This window comes from Lithobates pipiens, unplaced genomic scaffold (genome assembly GCF_037356315.1).
Source record: "Lithobates pipiens isolate NorthernLeopardFrog02 unplaced genomic scaffold, aLitPip1_a1.2 Scaffold_8, whole genome shotgun sequence".
In the NCBI taxonomy this organism is placed as follows: domain Eukaryota; kingdom Metazoa; phylum Chordata; class Amphibia; order Anura; family Ranidae; genus Lithobates; species Lithobates pipiens.
In genome coordinates this window covers 632,223,383-632,242,392 of record NW_027507903.1, presented here as the reverse complement: position 1 = coordinate 632,242,392, position 19,010 = coordinate 632,223,383, and the positions used below count along the sequence as shown (strand labels likewise).

Sequence of the window (19,010 nt, the reverse complement as noted above, 5' to 3'; positions counted from 1 at the left end):
TGAATGTCCATTTGCCAATCTCTCTTTCCTACTAAGAATATGGAAGTGATGTGCAAATTGTCCCTTCTGGGTCTAGCACAATTTTCACTCCTTTAGCTTCACTGGATGGTAGATGAGCACCATGCAAGCTTTATTGTATACCCCATTCACCCTAGATAGGCATGGTGGGTGCCGTCGAGTAAAGGAGAGAGAGAGACCTGTGAATGTCCATTTGCAGATCTCCCTATCCTCCTAAGAATATGTAAGTGATGTGCAAATTGTCCCTTCTGGGTCTGGCACAATTTTCACTCCTTTAGCTTCATTGGAGGGTAGATGAGCACCATGCAAGCTTTATTGTGAACCCCATTGACAAAGGACAGGCATGGTGGGTGCTGTCGGGTAAAGGAGATAGAGCCGTGTGAATGTCCATTTGCTGATCTCCCTTTACTACTTTACTTTTATGTGCAAATTGTTCCTCCTGGGTCTGGCACAATTTGCACTCCTTTAGCTTCATTGGATGGTAGATGAGCATGATGCAAGCTTTATTGTGAACCCCAATGACTCAGGACTTTACTGGTGCCACCCAGTAAAGGAGAGAGAGAGAGAGAGACCGGTCCATTTGCCAATCTCCCCTTCCTACTAAGAACCCAGAAGTTATGTGCAAATTGTCCCTTCTGGGTCTGACTGTCACTTTCCCTGGCTGCTGTGGCTGAGTGATGCCCCGTACACACGATCGGACTATCCGGTGGACTTAGTCCAGTGGACCAGAGTCCGCTGGACAATTCGATCGTGTGTGGGCTCCAGCGGACTTTTTCTTCCCAAAAAGAAAGAAGACATGACTCAAAATTGTCCGCCGGACTTGGCTTTCGAGCAGACAATCCATGCGTATGTATGCTGGTCCGCCGGACTTTACAAATGAACGGACTTGCCCACACACGGACTAAAGTCCGTTCATTTTGAACATGACTTCAGGTACGACGGGACTAGAGAAGGAAATCAATCTCGCCGCCTCCATCGGCTCTACCTCCCTATGCTGAAAAATGGTGTGGGGGTCCCCCCAAAGTCCATACCTGACCCTTATCCGAGCACGCAGCCTGGCAGGTCAGTCAGAAAAGGGGGTGGGAATGAGCGAGCCCCCCTACCCCAAAGCACCTTCTCCCCATGTTGATGAGGATAGCCCTGACCATTGGTTGTCGGGGTCTGCGGGCAGGGGACTTATCGGAATCCGGGACCCCAATTGGAATAAGGGGACCCCCAGATCCTGGCCCCCCACCCTATGTGTATGATTATGGAGTACATTGTACCACTACCCATTCACCTGAGGGAAAAAGTGTCAATAAAAAAACACACTACACCGGTTTATTAGTTTATTAGGCAGATCTGGGGGTCTTCTTCCAACTTCCGACTCCGCGCTTTCCGGTTCTTCTCGCCGGGCTCCTCCGCTATCTTCTGCTCTTTTGCTAGCGGAGGAGCACCGGCTTTCTCCTTTGTCGTCGCCGTCTGGGGATCTTCTTCCGACTTTGGGGATCTTCTTCAGACTTCTCCAGGCTTTCCGGTTCTTCTCGCTGGGTTAATCCGCTATCTTCTGATCTTTGCTGCCATTTTGCTAGCGGAGGAGCGTGGCTTTTTCCTTCATCGTTGCTGTCTTCTTCTTCTTCCTTCTTCTTTTCTTCCAATGTTGACACAACGCTCTCTCCCGCTGTAATGCCGTGGACATGACGCACGGCGACTTATATAGGCATAAGAGGCAAGGTCATCGGGTATATATATATATATATATATATATATCGGTCTTAATAAGAATAGTATTAGACAAATATATACATATAGATCCCCGCCGGTGTGCCAGATCAGTCCTGCAAAAGATAAATGTCCAAACTCAAGCTATTAAACTTGCTTGCTGCTCCACTCATATTCACCGTTAAGATGATGGATCACATGGAATAGAATGAAAAGAAAACGCATCATTGCGCAGTGTTGTAAATGATATAACTCTAAAGAATGAATTGTATCCACTCGCATTGATGAAAAGGATTTCAGCCCTTTGAAAAAATGGTCAGTTGTGACACCGCTCTTCACACAGCAACTGCTGGGCTGACATTGACGTTCCATGTCGTCACTGGCTCCGCCTCCCGACGCGTTGCGTCACATGTCGCGTGACTTTTTCAAGGGTAGCCACGTGACTCGCCGAACACAGTTCTTATACTATTGCCGGTGTTCTGACATATAGAGTCCGGCCAGCGCTTGCGCAGTACAGAGCAGAAAGAGATTCAGAAAATCTCCGAAGATGAACGGCACCTGTGCCGTGAGTTGAGATCCAAGCCCCACCGTCCAAGTGGACATAGGGCTGCACATATTAGAGGGCTGCGCTCGGCTCTTTTTATTCTAACTCTATGTCCACTTGGATGGTGGGGCTAGAACCTGGACTCATGGTGCAGGTGCCATTCATCTTCGGCTATTTTCGGAATGTGGTTATCCTGTGTACTGCGCATGCACAGTACACAGCGGACACTATCCGATGGGGGACACTATGTGACAGGACACCGGCGTACTGTTCGCCATAGTAACTTCAGTTGTCAGCAGGTCATCATTCCATTCAGCGCTTATTTATACACTAAGATTTAATAATATTATACTTAATACACAATAGATTTTATATTAAAATGATTAAAAACATTAAAAAAATAAAAAATAAAAACTGGACATAAGAACTCTATTAGAGCACTCCCTCCAGTGGCCGTCATTGGGATTACCCACATCATGATAGATAGATCATTTATTCGTGCCCCATCTAGTGGTCAGCATTAAAATTACCCACATGCTAACAATTATTGCAATTCTAATCGAACTCCCCCTAGTGGTCATGATCAGAATAATTATTGGGACACTTGTTAATCCCTCTACTGGTAAAAAAATTTGTATTACTACCCTAGACAATCACAAAGGAGATTAAAAAAAAAAAAAAAAAAAAACCTACAAAAAATCTGAAATAAAACAATTCAAATCAAAATCAATATTCAGACCCGTCGGTGATAAAGTGCCCATTTCAAAATTCCATCTGGATTAATTTTTGTAACCCCTCCAATGGGGGTTATAATTTTCTGTAGCCCAAAAATTTAAACAAGAGGGGTCTTTACTGTGATGTAATGCAAAATGACGTGATACGCTGTGTTTGGGGAAGCCATTTCTGATGTTCTGTATATGCTCTTGTATACGCTTCCACATAGGTCGTTTCATTCTGCCAATATATTGCAGTGAACAAGAACACTGCAATTTATATACCACCCCTTCCGTTCTACACAAAATAACATATTTAATGGTGTACTCTTTATTGGAGATAAAATGAGTGCATTTTTAGCCATTCCATCTTGTATTTCTAAATGTGTAGCATCTACTGCAAGGAAAAAAATCCTTTGCCCTGAAAAAAGGGGAGATCACTAGATTTCTTGGGGGATCCGGTACAAGAAATCTAGTGATCTCACTTTTTTTCAGGGCAAGTCTGTAGAACGGAAGGGGTGGTACATATATTGCAGTGTCCGCGCTTTAGCAATTCTCATTATGCTTCATCACTCACCCGTTAAAAAGGGTAAGGCGCAACATTCATCCATTAACCACACCAATACTGGGGGGCACTTAGACACCTTCCTGACCAAGCCAATTTTCAGCTTTCAGCTCTGTAGCAATTTGAATGACAATTGCGCGGTCATACAACACTATACCCAAACAATTTTTTTATCATTTTGTTCCCACAAATAGAGCTTTCTTTTGGTGGTATTTGATCACATCTGCAATTTTTTATTTTTGTGCGACAAATAAAAAAAGCCAGAAAATTTTGAAAAAAAAACAAGTTTTTCTTTGTTTCTGTTAATTTTTTTGTAAATAAGTACGTTTTCTTGTTCAATGACAGGCACTGATATGGCTGCACTGACGTGCACTGATAAGGCGGCACTGATGGGCACCAATGAGGTGGCACCAATGAGGTGGTACTGATGAGGTGGCACTGATGGGCACTGATGATGGGCACTGATAGGTGGCATTGATGGGCACTGATAGGTGGCACTGGTATGTAGCACTGATGGGCACTCATAGGTGTCACTGATGGGCACTCATAGGTGTCACTGATGGGCACTCATAGGCGGCACTGATGGGTTCTTTTGGGTTGCACTGATGGGTACTTATGGGTGGCATGAATAGGTGGTATGGATGGGCACTGATAGGTAGGCACTGATGGGCATGGATTGGCACTGATAGGTGGTACTGCTGGACACTGATGGGTGGCACTGACGACACTGATGGGTGGCATTGCTGGGTGATGGGTGACACTGATGACCCTGATTGGTACATGATGGTGCCAGTCAGTGCCCATTTGGGGGTACATACCTGGCCATCCACATGTTGCCCACATCCCTGGTGGTCCTAGTGGAGTCCCTGGTGGTCCAGTGTGGGCATCTGAGGGGGGGCTGCACTGATAAACAATCAGCACAGACCCCCCCTGTCAGGAGAGCTGCTGATCAGCTCTCCTCTATTCGCGTCTGACAAACGATCACCGGCTTTTCCTGTTGACATTGTGACCAGCTGTGATTGGACACGGCTGATCACATGGTAAAGAGCCTCCGCTGGATGTTCTTTGCCGGGATCAGTGTAGCGGTGTGTCAGACTGATATGCTCCACCGATCGTCACGATGCACGCCCCCACGGGCGCGCGGCGGCATGTTATCCTGAAGGATATCATATGAGGCCCAGTCAGGATAACGAAACCACCGACCGGCCGTCATTCTGCTATAGGCCGGGCGGGAAGTGGTTAATCATGGCTCGCTGTTCCACTTTGTCCGGCATATCACCAACTACATTTTGCTTGGCTCTAATTATAATTCACCACAAGCTACAAAAACAAAAAAATTAACATATAACAAATTTAGCTTTCTAGGTGGTAACGATCCCCTATGATTGATAGGTGAATCCCATATGATTGGTAGAGGATTCACTGGCTTTTTCCCTAACTTTGGATTTGATGTACCTCTCTCTTCTGTCACCAGGTGGTATTGTTGCCTGTGGCAGTGGAATGATAAGGGAGTAGGGAATCCAGACTAAGAGTAAATAGGTTGACTCAGCCAATTTGCAGGGGTTTCTTTGGACCCTGATAGTTCACCATATATAGTATGTCATAGATTAAGAGGAATGTATGAAACGGTGGACTTATCTATCCTCTAGCTGAACTGACCCCCTATAACCTTACAATGTCCCTGAACTTACCTCCTCCATAGAGTAAAAGACAAGGCATGCAGAGCCTTCAGTGCCATCAAAAGTCAGTTGTACCACCTAAAACCACTGGTAAGATTCTGGCTCAAAATCTTTGACAGTGTCATCACCGCAATCTTTCTTAAGTATGGATTCCTGCTTCCAATGCCAATGGAACTTCAATAAGCGTTTATTGATTCAGCGGAGCACCTCCAATGGTGTTTGCCAGTCTGAGCTGGGCAGATTGCACTTACTGTTCCCCAAAGCACACACCCTCCATATTGAGGACATGCGGCCTGGTACGTTTCAGGAGGGGGCGCTCGCTCATCCCCACCCCTTTCCTGACCAGCCGGGCTGTGTGCCCGGATAAGGGTCTGGTATGGACTTTGGGGGGACCCCCACACTGTTTTTCGGCGTAGGGGTTACCCTTAAAATACATACCAGTCGACGGGGCTCGCAAGGTGTAAATCTCACTGATGGAGGCGGCCACATTGACTAGCTTCTCTAGTCCCGTCGTACCTGACTAGTGGACTAGCACACAGACGAGCGGATTGTCTGCCGGACCTTGACCACCAGAAAGTCAGTTCGTGTATGGTCGTGTGTGTGCAAGTCCGCTCGTTCAGAAAGTCCAGTGGACCGCCACTGCAAAGTCCGCCGGATAGTCCAATCGTGTGTATGGGCATTAGTAGTCAATTAGGAGTACAATCCTAAAGCTTGCTGTCTTAAAACACATGTCAGCACATGTGACAGTTCTCATAGGGTTCACTTTCAAATATAGGCAGCTCAACTTGTACATTCAATGATTGTAACGCTCAGGATTTAATATCTATTTTCACATCTTGCATAGGACAAATTTCCAGACATGTTGCAATGCTTCCTACTCGTTGGTTATGACACAGGAGAACACTCTGCTGGGACAAGTCATTCAGTATGAACCACAGAACAAAAAGCTCAGAAATGTTACGGAAAGCCTTCACAGTCTCTTACCAGAGGTGAGTGCAGAAGTGCAATTTCCTAAAGGTAAAGTCCGTTTTTACACACAGTTTTCACAGCTGCTATTTAAAGTGTGTGAGAAAGATTGGGCATCAGGAAAAAAGGAGAACATTAAAGTGCTTACTACAGCTTCCACACATGTACTTTTTGATGGGGGGATATGTATCAATATAAATAAAAAATGTTTAATCACTTCAAGCCCACGCCAATTCTGGCATTCCTCCCCTACATGTAAAAATCCAATTTTTTTTGCAATAAAATTATACTATATTGTAATTTAGTATTGGGACACCAGTATTGTAAAAAGTATTGGGACGCCTGCCTTTAAACGCACATGAAAGTTAATGTTGTCTTAGTCCGTAGGGTTCAATATTGAGTTGGCCCACCCTTTGCAGCTATAACAGCTTCAACTGTTCAGGGACGGCCGTCCACAAGATTTAGGAGTGTTTCTATGGGAATGTTTGACCATTCTTCCAGAAGCGCATTTGTGAGGTCAGACACTTATATTAGATGAGAAGGCCTGTCTCAAGTCTCCGCTCTAATTCATCCCAAAGGTGTTCTATCGGGTTCTCTTGCTACAAGTGACAGCAAAGCTTCAATGCTATCATTTACAGCAAGATGGTGGTTGCTAGGACGCTAGAAGTCTCTGGCAACCTAGAAACCAATTGTCAGAAACCATGAAACCAGGCCTAAACAGAAGTACAGTTAAATCACACTTGTTTAATAATAAAAGTAAAAAGAACAAACATAGTCAAAACATAGCCAAAGTTCAGTAACCGGAACGGATAGTCAGCCGAGCCAGAAGTCAGGGATCAATGTAGTGGAACAGCAAACAGGATCTGGAGTCAGAAGGGATATCAGTAAAGCAAGTCTTGAACAGGAACACAGATAGTTTCTGTGATGTGAACAAGGCAAAGGCAGAGCTCCTCTGGACTGGATGGCTTAAGTAGGCAGGACTGACAAGCAGGATATCATCAACAGTTGAGTAAGTGTGTAAAGAGAGGAGCTGGCAATTAGCCAAGAGCTGAGCGGCCAGCCCAGAGAAGGAAGGGCTGAGCTCAGCCCTGACATCAATGACATATTTACAGACCAATTCACTGCTGGACAGGGGATTGTTAAAGTGGAATCAAATCATCGCCCAATTTTTTTTTTAAATAGGCCCCAGGAGGTTTTAGCCATAATGTTCTTAGCATGTTATGACAGACTTACCTGGCTAGTGATCCCTTCCAGCACTGCACTGCCAGTGCTCCTGTCAGTCAAGGGAGCTGCCATCTTTTGATGGTCTTTCTTCTGGGTTCCGACTCTTTGGCTGCTTGGTTGGCCAGGTTGTGATGATGTCACAACCTGAGGGAGTCACTTTATACCGGCACAGAGCCATTCTATAAATGACTGCTGAGCAGGCAGCATCCCAGCAACCACAGTATGGAGAGTGAGGCTGTAATTTACTGGTAGTGGTAGTAATGCTGCCACTAATTAATGACTTCTTGCACAGTCAGAGAGTTGCTTTGGTGGCTAACTGAATTTGATTGACAGCAGCTGGAGCCAATGGCACCGCTACTGTGTCTCAGCCAATCAGAAGAGAGAGTCACTCGTGGACATCGCTGGACAGAGATGGGGCTCAGGTAAGTATTAGAAGGGCTGAGGGGGGCTGCTCCACACAGAAGGCTTTTTATCTTAATACATATGCAAAAAACCTTCTGACGTTACTACCCCTTTAAAATGATCCTTTACCTTTGGGAAAAAGTTATATTGGATGGCAATATAAAACACTGTCATAGGCAGGAATCTTTAACTGAGATAGTGTCAGTCCATCCATTAGGCGCAAAGGGAAGCTGCCCCCCCCCCCCCCCAATCCATGCCTCTGGGCCCTAATCTCCATGCAGGACGTCCAACAGGGTTTTTTTTTTGGAAGCACATGATTAGAGCCTGAAGCTCTAATTGGCTTAAAAAAGGGTGAGCTAGGGCCACAAAGCACTGAGCCCCAAGCCCACCCAGTTGTGACAATAACAAATTATTGTTCCTGATTCACCTCCAGGCCAATTAGGAAGTGGGTCCTGAGACCCGATTGGCCAGGGAGTCTTAGGACTCACTTACTGTTCGGCCGGGAGGTGGAGCAACGGCCCCGCCCAGGAGGAGAATCCCCAGCTCTTCCCACAGCTAAAGCGAGGAGCAGCAGCCCTACCCCTTGTCCTCGATATCTCCTAAGGTAAGGCCGACCCTTCCCATCCATCTCCATCTCAAGGTTGCCGCCCCCCCAAATATTGAGCACCAGCGACCACTGAACTGACTGCATGGAAATAAATGACTTGTGATTGTATCAATGGTAGTCCATGTGTTTGTACATTTTGGACAACCTGTGGATTTCTGTGAGTCAGATAATGTCGGCAGCAAAGTGAACAGTACAATCATCTAAAGGGACATTGTTTTAATCCAATTCTAACAAAGATAAAGACATAAAGCAAACTCAATGTTGCTGTCATTCATATCTGGCTGTGGACTGTGGCTGTCTAATCTTTATTGATTGTATAGTATTACCTTGTTGGATATCCTATTTCTTTTATCACAAATTACTTTTATTGTAATGATTTAAACGCTCATTAATTATATGATTAGGTTTAACTCCTTAGTGACTTTGTGGTGTCTATCCAGAGCTGTTGGTTTATAGAGCAGATACATCCTAAATATAGAGCCATTTATCCAACTGTCCATCCAGAGCCTCTGGTTTATAGAGCAGATACATCCTAAATATAGAGCCATTTATCCAATTGTCCACCCAGAGCCTCTGGTTTATAGAGCAGATACATCCTAAATATAGAGCCATTTATCCAACTGTCCATCCAGAGCCTCTGGTTTATAGTCCAGATATATCCTACATATAGAGCCATTTATTAAATTTTACACCCAGTTTATAGACTAGACACATCCTAAATATTTAGCCATTTATCCAACTGTCCATCCAGAGCCTCAGGTTTATAGATCAGATACGTCTTGAATATAGAGCTATGTATCCAACTGTCCACCCAGAGCCTCTGGTTTATAGACCAGATACATACTAAATATAGAGCCATTTATCCAACTGTCCATCCAGAGCCTCTGGTTTATAGATCGGACACATCCTAAATGTAGAACTATTTATCCAACTGTCCTTCCAGAGCCTCTGGTTTATAGATCGGACACATCCTAAATATAGAATCATTTATCCAACTCTCCATCCAGAGCCTCTGGTTATAGACCAGATACAGTACATCCTCAATATAGAACCATCCAACTGCTCATACAGAGCCTCTGGTTTAAATACCCAATGCATCCTAAATAAAGAACCAATGATTCAACTGTCCATCCAGAACCTGTGGTTTATAGACCAGATACATCCTAAATGTAGAACCATTTATCCAACTGTCCACCCACAGCCTCTGGTTTATAGAGCAGATACATCCTAAATATAGAACCATTTATCCAATTGTCCACCTAGAGCCTCTGGTTTATAGAGCAGATACATCCTAAATATAGAGCCATTTATCCAACTGTCCACCAGAGCCTCTGGTTTATAGTCCAGATATATCCTACATATAGAGCCATTTATTAAATTTTACACCCAGTTTATAGACTAGACACATCCTAAATATTTAGCCATTTATCCAACTGTCCATCCAGAGCCTCAGGTTTATAGATCAGATACGTCTTGAATATAGAGCTATGTATCCAACTGTCCATCCAGAGCCTCTGGTTTATAGACCAGATACATACTAAATATAGAGCCATTTATCCAACTGTCCATCCAGAGACTCTGGTTTATAGATCGGACAGATCCTAAATGTAGAACTATTTATCCAACTGTCCATGCAGAGCCTCTGATTTATAGATCGGACACATCCTAAATGTAGAACTATTTATCCAATTGTCCTTCCAGAGCCTCTGGTTTATAGATCGAACACATCCTAAATGTAGAACTATTTATCCAACTGTCCATCCAGAGCCTCTGGTTTATAGATCGGACACATCCTAAATGTAGAACTATTTATCCAACTGTCCTTCCAGAGCCTCTGGTTTATAGACTGGCTACATCCTAAATATAGAATCATTTATCCAACTCTCCATCCAGAGCCTCTGGTTTATAGACTGGCTACATCCTAAATATAAAATCATTTATCAAACTGTCCATCCAGAGCCTCTGGTTTATAGTCCAGATATATCCTACATATAGAGCCATTTATTAAATTTTACACCCAGTTTATAGACTAGACACATCCTAAATATTTAGCCATTTATCCAACTGTCCATCCAGAGCCTCAGGTTTATAGATCAGATACGTCTTGAATATAGAGCTATGTATCCAACTGTCCACCCAGAGCCTCTGGTTTATAGACCAGATACATACTAAATATAGAGCCATTTATCCAACTGTCCATCCAGAGCCTCTGGTTTATAGATCGGACACATCCTAAATGTAGAACTATTTATCCAACTGTCCTTCCAGAGCCTCTGGTTTATAGATCGGACACATCCTAAATGTAGAACTATTTATCCAACTGTCTTTCCAGAGCCTCTGGTTTATAGACTGGCTACATCCTAAATATAGAATCATTTATCCAACTCTCCATCCAGAGCCTCTGGTTATAGACCAGATACAGTACATCCTCAATATAGAACCATCCAACTGCTCATACAGAGCCTCTGGTTTAAATACCCAATGCATCCTAAATAAAGAACCAATGATTCAACTGTCCATCCAGAACCTGTGGTTTATAGACCAGATACATCCTAAATATAGAACCATTTATCCAACTGTCCACCCACAGCCTCTGGTTTATAGAGCAGATACATCCTAAATATAGAACCATTTATCCAATTGTCCACCTAGAGCCTCTGGTTTATAGAGCAGATACATCCTAAATATAGAGCCATTTATCCAACTGTCCACCAGAGCCTCTGGTTTATAGTCCAGATATATCCTACATATAGAGCCATTTATTAAATTTTACACCCAGTTTATAGACTAGACACATCCTAAATATTTAGCCATTTATCCAACTGTCCATCCAGAGCCTCAGGTTTATAGATCAGATACGTCTTGAATATAGAGCTATGTATCCAACTGTTCATCCAGAGCCTCTGGTTTATAGACCAGATACATACTAAATATAGAGCCATTTATCCAACTGTCCATCCAGAGCCTCTGGTTTATAGATCGGACACATCCTAAATGTAGAACTATTTATCCAACTGTCCATCCAGAGCCTCTGGTTTATAGATCGGACACATCCTAAATGTAGAACTATTTATCCAACTGTCCTTCCAGAGCCTCTGGTTTATAGATTGAACACATCCTAAATGTAGAACTATTTATCCAACTGTCCATCCAGAGCCTCTGGTTTATAGATCGGACACATCCTAAATGTAGAACTATTTATCCAACTGTCCTTCCAGAGCCTCTGGTTTATAGACTGGCTACATCCTAAATATAGAATCATTTATCCAACTCTCCATCCAGAGCCTCTGGTTTATAGACTGGCTACATCCTAAATATAGAATCATTTATCCAACTCTCCATCCAGAGCCTCTGGTTTATAGACTGGCTACATCCTAAATATAGAATCATTTATCCAACTCTCCATCCAGAGCCTCTGGTTATAGACCAGATACAGTACATCCTCAATATAGAACCATCCAACTGCTCATGCAGAGCCTCTGGTTTATATACCCAATGCATCCTAAATAAAGAACCAAAGATTCAACTGTCCATCCAGAACCTGTGGTTTATAGACCAGATACATCCTAAATATAGAACCATTTATCCAACTGTCCACCCACAGCCTCTGGTTTATAGACCAGATACATCCTAAATATAGAACCATTTATCCAACTGTCCACCCAAAGCCTCTGGTTTATAGAGCAGATACATCCTAAATATAGAGCCATTTATCCAACTGTCCACCAGAGCCTCTGGTTTATAGTCCAGATATATCCTACATATAGAGCCATTTATTAAATTTTACACCCAGTTTATAGACTAGACACATCCTAAATATTTAGCCATTTATCCAACTGTCCATCCAGAGCCTCAGGTTTATAGATCAGATACGTCTAGAATATAGAGCTATGTATCCAACTGTCCATCCAGAGCCTCTGGTTTATAGACCAGATACATACTAAATATAGAGCCATTTATCCAACTGTCCATCCAGAGCCTCTGGTTTATAGATCGGACACATCCTAAATGTAGAACTATTTATCCAACTGTCCTTCCAGAGCCTCTGGTTTATAGATCGGACACATCCTAAATGTAGAACTATTTATCCAACTGTCCTTCCAGAGCCTCTGGTTTATAGATCGAACACATCCTAAATGTAGAACTATTTATCCAACTGTCCATCCAGAGCCTCTGGTTTATAGATCGGACACATCCTAAATGTAGAACTATTTATCCAACTGTCCTTCCAGAGCCTCTGGTTTATAGACTGGCTACATCCTAAATATAGAATCATTTATCCAACTCTCCATCCAGAGCCTCTGGTTTATAGACTGGCTACATCCTAAATATAGAATCATTTATCCAACTCTCCATCCAGAGCCTCTGGTTATAGACCAGATACAGTACATCCTCAATATAGAACCATCCAACTGCTCATGCAGAGCCTCTGGTTTATATACCCAATGCATCCTAAATAAAGAACCAATGATTCAACTGTCCATCCAGAACCTCTGGTTTATAGACCAGATACATCCTAAATATAGAACTATTTATCCTACTGTCCACCCACAGCCTTTGATTTTTAGAGCACATATATCCTAAATATAGAGTCATTTATCCAACTGTACATCTAGAGCCTCTGGTTTATAGACCAGATCTAGCCTAAAGATAGAGCCATTTATCACCAGGTATTTGGAAGCTAACTTGTTGGCTCTCAGCCAATGTTATGCCCTGTAAACACGATAGGATTTTCTGATGGAAAATGTTCTATGGGAGCTTGTTGTCAGAAATTCCAACCGTGGGTAGGCTCCATCGGACATTTTCCAGCAAAATTTCCAAAATACAAAATTTGAGATCTGGATCTCAAATTTTCCGACAACAAAATCTGTTCTCATAAATTCTGATTGTGTCTAGACAATTCCGACACACATAGTTCCACGCATGTTCGAAATCAAGCAGAAGAGCCGCACTGGCTATTGAACTTCATTTTTCTCGACTTGTCGTACGTGTTGTATGTCACCGCGTTCTTGACATTGGGAATTTCCGATCAAGATTTGTGTGACCGTGTGTATGCAAGACAAGCTTGAGCCAACATCCGTCAGATTTTGTTGTCATGCACTTGGCTGCCTATGTGTGCACTAAATCTGTATTTCCATAAAAGCTCCAGGTCTTTCACAGTAGTATAGTAAATGTAACCATAACATCTCATCTCTTTATCTCATTGCAGAAGTCTCCTTTCAAGAAACCATTAAAACATTGCGTGGTGGTAGGTAATGGTGGAATTTTAGACAGCAGCTTTTGCGGATCAGAGATTGATCGAGCTGACTTTGTGTTTAGGTAAGAATAAAGATACTGAGGAAACAGCTCGTGAAATGTGTTACTTACCATTTATCCCAACCTCAGACTTTAAAGCTTCCAATTTTTTATCTTCTAGGTTAAACTTTCCTCCAATGAACAGGTCGGAGGACGTGGGGACAAAGACTGATCTTGTTTACGCAAACCCAAGCATCCTACTTACTCAGTAAGCGTGGTGTCTATCCTAAATAAGGAATTCAGAATGAATTAAAATATAAAATGAAATATAAATGGTTGATTAACGGGAAACGGATTGGAATTCGCCGCTACCCCCCCTCCCCCATGGGAGATAAACAGGAATGCGCCAGCGATCAGGGGCCTCCTTACCTAAGGAAAGAGGCAGATCAGGCAGGCATGGATCCAGGCTGCAGCTCCATGGTCCAGGGCCATTGCTTCTCCTCCAGGCTGAACAGGAAGTGGGCCCTGATTGAGATCTGATTGGCCGGGAGTCCTAATGGCGTGTACACATGGTCGGACTTTCCGACGGGAAATGTTGGATGTGAGCTTGTTGTCTGAAAGTCCGACCATGTGTATGCTTCATCGAACATTTTCTGTTGGAATGTTTGATAGTAGGTTCTCAAATTCCGATCGTGTGTACACAAGTCCATCTCACAAAAGTCCACGCATGCTCTGAATCAAGCAGAAGGAGCCGCACTGGCTATTGAACTTCCTTTTTCTCAGCTCATCGTACGTCTTTTGCACGTCAGCACATTCCCACGTTCGGAATTGTTGGCCAACATTTGTGTGACCGTGTGTATGCAAGGCAAGTTTGAGCCAACGTCCTTTGAACAAATCCACGGTCATAAGACTCCCTGCCAATTGGGTCTCAGGAACTGCTTGCCTGATTGGCTGGGAGGAGAATCAGCAAGACAAAAGAGAATATTAATTTGCTATTGTCTCACAAGTGGGTGGGCTCACTGCTCCCCGAGCCCACCCTTTTTTGAAGCCAATTAGAGCCTCGGGCTCTAATCATGTGCTTCAAGAAAAAAAAAACATTGAAATCCATGCATCTGGTGCCCCGCATGTAGATCAGGGAGCTGGACCATGGATGGGGGGGGGGGGGGGGGGGGGGTGGCACCCCCTATCGATGGGATGCCATTGTGTAAAACAATGTTCAAGTAAACTAGTTACATCTAGAAGGATTCCAGCATCCTTTACTGTAGATGCATACCATTCCTCATTCAAACTGAAGGCCGAAGGAAAGAAAGTTGTATAATGTATGGCTTGCTTAAAGTATTACTAAACCCAGGACCCTGCATTCACTATATCTGGTCTCCCACAGTACACAGAACATGGAAATGCAATTATTTTAGTAAATACAAACTGCTAAATACCTTTTCTCATCAGCATTCTATAGCAGTCTTGTGACTTCTAACAGTGTTTGGTTAAAGCTTGTAGGAAGTGTTTTCACTCTCCTCTGTCTGCCCTATGAGACTGCATGACCCCCGACCCTTTGTCTGGATTCCGAAATTCGGAAATCTGAAAAATTCGGAAATCCAAAAATTTGGAAATCCAAAAATTCGGAAATTCAAAAATTTGGAAATTCAGAAATTTGAAAATCCGAATTTTCTAATTTACAAATTTACGAAAAAAATATAAAAAGAGAATGAAACTAAAACAAACAATTTTTTTGTCAGTGCACATGTCTAATTCCCTTATCATATCCAAATTCTCCAAATAAAATACAAAAACCAATCCCCTAGACTGGGCATTGGAAATAACGAACGGAAGAGTGTGTGTGCACTTGGCCACATGAAAATACCCTGTGACTGTCTGTGGCTTAATCAGTGGGAGACTCGGGCAAACCAATATCCCAGTGGCTCCTGCGGGGGCAACCGCTACAGTAAACATTTATTTTTGATGCAAGACAGCAAACGAACACAGTTTCAAAGCAGGAGGGCTTCAAACAACCAGTCCATTTCATAAAACAAGCATGTGCTCTTTCAAGCCACTAAATAAACTCATGTCAGGCCCTAACCAACAGGATGCCTCCTAATGGGGTTTCTATCACAAACAGGCAGTACTTGTACCTTTTTGGTGTTTTGTCACCACTCAGATTTTTCACCCAGCAGCAGGCTCCTACAGCAGAGAGAGCAAGAAAGAGCCCAGAGCATCAGTTAGCTCACATGTATAAAGGTCCATACACAGCTGAGACCACCAGGTAAGGTATGGGCCTAGGGAGGAGGAAGGCTTTAGACCATCCACAGCTCTACAAAGTCTTCTGGCTCCAGGAACCAAAACAGAACTTAATAAGATTCAGAGGAAGCACAATAAAAATGTGTTTTCTCAATATCATAAAGCATAAACCCTGGAACCCCATCATATTTTTATATACAGGGGCTGTACCGAAGGTAATGCAAGAGTGGGCATAACTATTTCATTAAATTACATAGACCTTTAAATTTTCACATGTTGGTAGAGTAATGCCGCGTACACACGACTGAAAAGGTCAGACGGTCTTCCCGACGGAGTTCTGAAGGACTTTCGATGGAGTTACGATGGACTTCCGACCGAACGGACTTGCCCACACACAAACGGACCAAAGTCTGTTTGTTTTGAACGTGATGACGTATGACAGGACTAGAAAAGGAAGTTCAATAGCCAGTAGCTGCCCTTGCGTCGTATTTGGTCTGTCGGACCAGCATACAGACGAACGGTTTTCCTGATAGAAATTGATTTCGTCAGACAGATTTTTTTTAAAAAAAGTCAGATGAAGCCCACACACAATCGTAATATCCGATGGAATTATTCCATCTGACCTTTTCTGACGGAAAGTTTGGTCATGTGTATGTGGCATAACTCTTCTTCTACACCAGTAGTCCCCAAAGTGTGGCCCGCTGGCTAGATGTGACCGTTTTCTTACCTTTAACCGGCACTTGGGGCACTATTCCTCCCACTGATATGGAGCACTATTCTTCCCACTGATATGGGGCATTATTCCTCCCACTGACACGGGGCACTATTCTTCCCACTGATATGGGGCACTATTCCTCCCACTGATATGGGGCATTATTCCTCCCACTGATATGGGGCACTATTCCTCCCACTGATATGGGGCACTATTCCTCCCACTGATAGGGGGAACTATTCCTCCCACTGATATAGGGTATTATTTGTCTCACTGACAAAACAGATAAGGCATCATTCCATCCATTGACACCAATAATAGGACACTATTCCTCCCACTGAAGTCAATAATGGGGCACTGTTCCTGCCACTTACACCAACAATAGGGTACTATTCCTCTCACTGACATAAATAATGGTTCAACATTCCACTCACTAATATAAATATTGGAACACTATTTCTCCCACTGACACCAAAGATGGGGCACTATTACTCCCACTGACACCAACAATGGGGTGGTATTCTTCTGGTGGATACCAACAACAATAGGGCACTATTCCTGCCACTGACACCAAAGATGGGGAACTATTCCTCTTCCTACTAACCACAGAGATTGTTTTGACATGACATGGCACGTTTTCTACTCCTACTGACCACAGTCTGGCCCTCCAAAAATCTGAATAAGAGTAAACTGACCCTTTGTTTGGAAAGTTTGGAGACCCCTGTTCCATACAAAGGTACTAGTCAATATAGTCTCCATCACAAGTGATGCATTTGTGCCATCGTGGAACACAACTTTTGAATCCTCTTTGAAGAAAGTCAGGTGTGGGAACTGTTGTACCCATTTTTTCGCAGCCACTTTCACCTCATCTCAGACATGAAATCATTGTCCCCGAAGACTGTCCTTCATTAGACCTAAGAAATGTAAGCCAGAGGGCACTAAATATGGGCTGCACGGTGGATGGCGGACCAATGACCAGCCCACTTTGTTAACAGAGATGCGTGTGATCGTACATTGTCGTGGTCAATTTGGAATGTTTTAAAATTACCGGTAGGTCTCTTCCTCTTAATGGCTTCTCTAAGCTTTGTAAGTGTCCTAATGTACCACTGGCTGGTGATGGGCCACAAATCAAGGAGAATGATGCCTTTGTCATCACATAAAACAGTCACCACGACTTTCGGGGCTGATCGCTGACTCTCAAGCTTCTTAGGTAAAAGGTACGACTCCATTCTATGGACTGATTCTTTATTTATCAATCATAAAGATACATCCACATTTTATCACCTGTCACCAGGCTGGCAAAAAAAGTGTCTCCATTGGCTTCAAACACTTCCAGTGGATCAGAGTAGATTTCCACCCTTCTCTTCTTCAAACTTGGTGGTAAACTACCCAGGTACTCACTTTGCACACACTTTCCAATAGTCTAATGCCCCATACACACGATCGGCTTTTCCAAAAACAAATGTTGGATGTGAGCTTGTTGGTGGAAAGTCCGACCTTGTGTACGCTCCATCGGACATTAGTTGGAGGACTTTCCACCAACTAATGTAGGCTAGCATGTTCTCAAATTTTCCACCAACAAATGTGTGTTGTCTGACTTTCTGATCGTGTGTACACAAGTCCATGGGACAAAAGTCCAAAGTACAAACACGTATGCTCAGAATCAATGCTAACCAAACACAACATAAGCAGAAGGAGCCCAAAGGGGGGCTCATGACTATTGAACTTCCTTTTTTTCGGCTTACTGTACGTCTGGTACATCACTAAGTTTGTAATTGTTGGCCAACATTTGTTTGACCGTGTGTATGCAAGACAAGTTGGAGCCAACAACCATTGAACAATATTCCACCGTTTTGTTGTCGGAAAGTCCCGATCGTGTGTACGGGGCATAAGTCTTCCACCATCTTCTGTTATTGTAACCACAGTCAAGTTGTGCAGCAAGCTCACGGATTGTGACTCGTCTGTCCACGCAAATCAATTCATCTACTTGTTGACAATTTGTGTCAGTGGTCACTATTGATGGTCTCAATGTGTGGTTTGTCTTCAGTGCTAGTATTTCCTTCTTTAAACATTTGTATCCATCCGTGAATATGCTTCGTGTCATCTCCATAAACATTCTGTAGCTTTTTGTGGATGTTGGACAATCCGCACCCCCTCCTTTCTCAAGAACTCAATGATAGCACATTGCTTCTGCTTGGGAATCCATGATCTACTTACTATAAAAAAGAAGAGTTAAGATATAGGTAGAGTTACTCTACCAATGTGAAATTTTAACAACCTATGTAAGTTATTAACCCCTTCCCGTGTGTCCTATCATAATATAATGGCTGAGTGGGAGCCCCAATTATCCTGGTAGGATGTCATATGATGTCCGCCCAGGATCGCGATTGCATGCACTCCAGCATG

At 43.3% G+C, this 19,010-nt stretch overlaps 1 protein-coding gene across 1 annotated transcript in view; it reads left to right on the top strand.

The window, feature by feature from the left end:
* LOC143961524 (alpha-2,8-sialyltransferase 8F-like) overlaps nt 1-19,010 on the top strand; it is a 49,906-nt gene that overhangs the window by 27,666 nt on the left and 3,230 nt on the right. Inside the window, exons 4-6 of the mRNA XM_077470819.1 lie at nt 6,065-6,209; nt 13,629-13,738; nt 13,836-13,922. Of these exons, the coding sequence (XP_077326945.1) occupies nt 6,065-6,209; nt 13,629-13,738; nt 13,836-13,922 (342 nt within the window). The remainder of the gene's footprint in view (nt 1-6,064; nt 6,210-13,628; nt 13,739-13,835; nt 13,923-19,010) is intronic.